We start from the raw sequence: 4,035 nt of genomic DNA on the forward strand, positions 1-4,035 counted from the left end.
ATTATGTACATATACGTATACATACATATGTATTTTTTTGAAAATTCTAGAAAAATATCAAAATTAATATTAGTTATATTAATAAATTGATTAAAAAAATCTAAAATGCAAAGAAAAATATCTAAAACTCAAAAAATATGAAACAAATTTTTTAGTTAGTATTATTTTCACCTACACGTTAAAACTATGTATATGCATAGAAGTACTATTGTTTTCTCTATAATTAATCGAATGTATTTAGCATTAGTAATTTCATAAATAAATATTAAAATATATATAATTTATGAACCTAATTTTTTAAATCTTTTTTATCGTGCTATACAGCAAATCGAATTCGGGATCTGGACCTTTGCCCTCGATAGGAGGAGGAGAAGGTGACCTTGTGCTCGATGGCGTCGCTGCTGGAGGAGGAGATGGCCTCGGAATCGGATGCGGGGAGCTGGAACGTCGGTCTAGGTGAGCTCCCGCCCCCCAAATCCAACCTCTATCGGCGTGTTAGGATTCGGGGATTGGTGGAGCCCTGGATTATGGGAGGGCCGTTGTCTTCTCCGGAGCCGCGTGTCGGCACAAGGCGAAGGAGATTTGTAGTTAGGCTGCCTTGGCGGATCTGGTGGGGGCGAGGACCTTTAGCCTCTGATCCACCAACTGTTTACGTTTTAACTTGGTAATTCTGCTTGCTTGAATGCTGTTTGCCAGGTGCCAAGTTGGGGCATGGTGGAGAGATCTTGGTGCTGTTTGAGACGCCCTCTGGCTTTGCAATTTTCGGTTATGATGGAGTCAAGCTCTTTCTACCAGGTGCCATCCAGGTACCTGTTTGATTATTCCACTTCCTTTGCCTTACTCATGTGCTTGTTTGCTCTTCTAGTCTTTGTCATCGACCTAATTTTTCTATATTCTTTATGCCGTGCAGGATATCTGGGCAGACTTCATCAAGGATTATAAGACAAAACAAGTTAGTACTCCTCTCTTTCATTCTGATGATTGTTATTTCTTTATGTTGCTTGTTGCCAATTTAAACTGAGCAGCGATCTTGCATCATTCATGTTTGCCACTTTTATTTATTCTTTGCATTGAATGAAGAAATATGAACACAAGCTCATTTGGTCATTAGCTGTTTACTAATTTAACAGACTCCAAACCTAAATTTTTCTCCATAAAGCTGTTAGGAAAGCATGTAGCATGATCCTGTTACGCGTATCCATGCATGCCCATAAACTATTTTCGTAAAATGTCACATGGATGCAAAGAGATATAAAGAATCGATTGGCACAGGTTGATACCTACGGGGTATTGGCATGCACCAAACTTTTGACTAGTAACTCCTAGCTAGGGATGATTGAGGCCTGACATGGTAATGGTACTACTACCAAAGAATGCCACTATATATGGTCTGTTTTCAACACACATTGCATTAGCTTAGCTCATCAACTTATTCTGAGTTACACTGCAATAAGCGAGGACTTCAACAGGCTATATCTTTACAATTAAGGCATATATAACTGAACTAGCCCCATGCAGTCATGATTGAGAGAAGTGGCATGATATTTGACTAATTGTTTCTTTTCCCCTTAACATGCTTGTCATTGTTCATTTCTTTAATAGGCTATTTGGCTTAAAGATTTTCAAACTTTTGAGGACAAGGCCAGCGCCATTAAGCTTGATACTGGTGTTGACAAAAAGCTTGCTTCGATGATCGAAAAGTGCATAAAACCTGGACAGAAACTAGCTGTTGGAAAACGTGAATATCAAGATATCATTGAAAAGAACTTGGTAAGTGTTACGCTCCCTTGTTTGCTTACGTATGTGAACAATTTTGAGCACCAATTTTTCTGCGGATTATTTCAGGGAATATCCTGCCTGTGTAATGAAGCTGTGATGGAGGTGATGTGGGGCCTGAAGAATCTTATGTGGTATTTAGTGCCTGATGAAAAATCAGAGCTGACTAAGGAGGATTGCCTCCCGATGAGTGAAGGAATGAAAATTGTCCTGAATCGCCATGGCTTTGATGTCAAACCAGAGATGGTGAGCTCATCGCCTCCTTTCCCGACATTAAATGCTTTGTGCTTTATTGCACCCTATGCACATAGGAGCCCTTACTTTTTACCCCCTCCGTTCGTAAATGTATGACGTCTTAGAATACGTGCAGTCTAAGTTCTCTAACTTTGACAATTGATTTAAGTAAAACAATTTTGGTTGGTCATATGCATGTAGTATAATTCGATTTGTCATGGAAAGTATTTTCATAATCAATATTTTCATAAATTTTTTATTACTTTTTTCATATAAAAAGTAGCGGTCAAAGTTGCATATTGGAGACCGTGTCGATGTCTAAAATGTCATACATTTACGAACGGAGGTAGTACTGTCCTATTTGGATGCAATGTTTTGACAGAATTTTTTGCCTTTTGCATGTTTTTTCTATTAGTGATGTAGCAATGCTCCTTGTATCCAGGTTAATAAATGTATTATTGAGGCGACAGGCATGGTGTACGAGTGTGATTTTTGTGTGGACAAACATGCCGAATCGTTGCACGGTGCTGGTGAACACCTTAAGAAGATATCTGACATTAAATTTGAGGATTGGGATTTACTGAAACTTGCAACCGCTCTCATGATGGTATGTTACCCACATGGTGAAGTAATTGTAGCTGGCAATCCTCAAAAGGTAAATCATAATATTTTGCAAATGTGTTCTCAGCTTCTTGCTGTGTATTTGACGGAAACTTGTCATTCAAGTAATAATGGGCCAAAGTGTGTTTCTTTCAGCTGTTTGGAGATGACTATTCAAAGTTGGTGGAGGACGCACCTAAATATAACAATAAAATCCTTAAGGTGGCTTGCTTGAAAGTCTATGAAGAAATGTTTAGGGCCCGTAAAATTAGGTCTAAGGCGCTACGACTGTTGGCCGCTTCGATCAAGCGGGCCAAAAATGCATATGAAGCTGAACAAGCGATGAGAAGCCAGGAGTGATCCGAGAGTTTACTAGGCTCTGAAGCTACCAGCCGGCCACCCAGGGCATTGGATGCAGATGCTTGGAGGACAACTTTAATGTTTGGTTAGTATTTTTATTATGGTAACTCACTAGTGATTCCATCAGTGTACTCTTATGTAGTCTTAATGACCGCATTGCTCTCTGTGTGTGGGTTACTATGTCTGTCTTTGAATTGGCGAGAGTTGTCATTCTCCCTACTCTGTAGGGGAATACTACTCTCCTGTCATCCTTTCAGTATCTACACACATTTGGTAGTTCAATGGTTCAGTCTGCCTAAAAAATTCTTTATTGGAGGTTTTCTTTCTTTTCTTTTTTTTTTGCTTTGCCACTACAACATATTCAGACATTAGACTTCATGTCATTTATCAGATTTTCTTTTAGAGTTGGACCACCAATGAGCCCAGCTTAAGTACTGGTTCCCTTTTGTTCCCCGCTTCATTTATCTCCCTGCTCTAATTGGATACTATATTTGGAAGTAGTTGATAAATGGGGAATTTTTTAGTTGAACTTATGCAGCTCCTATTTTGTAACTGGGGCTACATGACTTATCAATAGGTGGCAGAATGGCCAACCGTCCGTCGGCTGCGTGCATGCTCGCGAGTAGTGCATGCATGCGCTGCGTGTTGTGTTATGCAGTGACGCTAACTTGGAATAGGTAGTGTAAGTGAGAATGTACATGAACTTGTTGAGGTAGCGGCCTGAAAGTAGCGTTTGTATCTTATCTGCCACAACTGCAATAGCGGGTGATGATGACGAATGATGGACTGATGGAGGATGGTTCTTGTTCTCTCTTCATGTATGTATGTATGGTTGAACTTCAATATAATCCTATGTCATCGATTTACTTTTATCGTCGATCGAATTGACTTATCTGCATCGTCAATTTCCGTTTAACTGCTCCCCATCCCTCCGGATCTTTCCCGATCTGCCCTCCTCCCGCACCTCTTCCTTGATCCCCCATTGTTGCCTCGCTCATCCTCCTCTTGGCGCCCTCGCACGCTAGCCTCCTATGCCTCTGCCATCGTCGCCTCGTGTGTGGTGGA

General features: G+C 40.3%; 1 protein-coding gene across 1 annotated transcript; it reads left to right on the forward strand.

Moving 5' to 3' along the window:
- The first annotated feature begins 326 nt into the window (after positions 1–326).
- On the forward strand, positions 327–3,401 carry LOC133891922 (probable nucleolar protein 5-2). The gene is made up of 7 exons (XM_062332633.1): positions 327–456; positions 697–806; positions 911–952; positions 1,603–1,770; positions 1,846–2,022; positions 2,453–2,665; positions 2,767–3,401. The coding sequence occupies exons 1-7, from the start codon at positions 390–392 to the stop codon at positions 2,968–2,970; spliced, it is 981 nt and encodes a 326-aa protein (XP_062188617.1). The 5' UTR covers positions 327–389; the 3' UTR covers positions 2,971–3,401.
- Positions 3,402–4,035: the final 634 nt, after the last annotated feature.

The sequence above is a fragment of the Phragmites australis genome, chromosome 15, assembly GCF_958298935.1.
Source record: "Phragmites australis chromosome 15, lpPhrAust1.1, whole genome shotgun sequence".
In the NCBI taxonomy this organism is placed as follows: Eukaryota; Viridiplantae; Streptophyta; class Magnoliopsida; order Poales; family Poaceae; genus Phragmites; species Phragmites australis.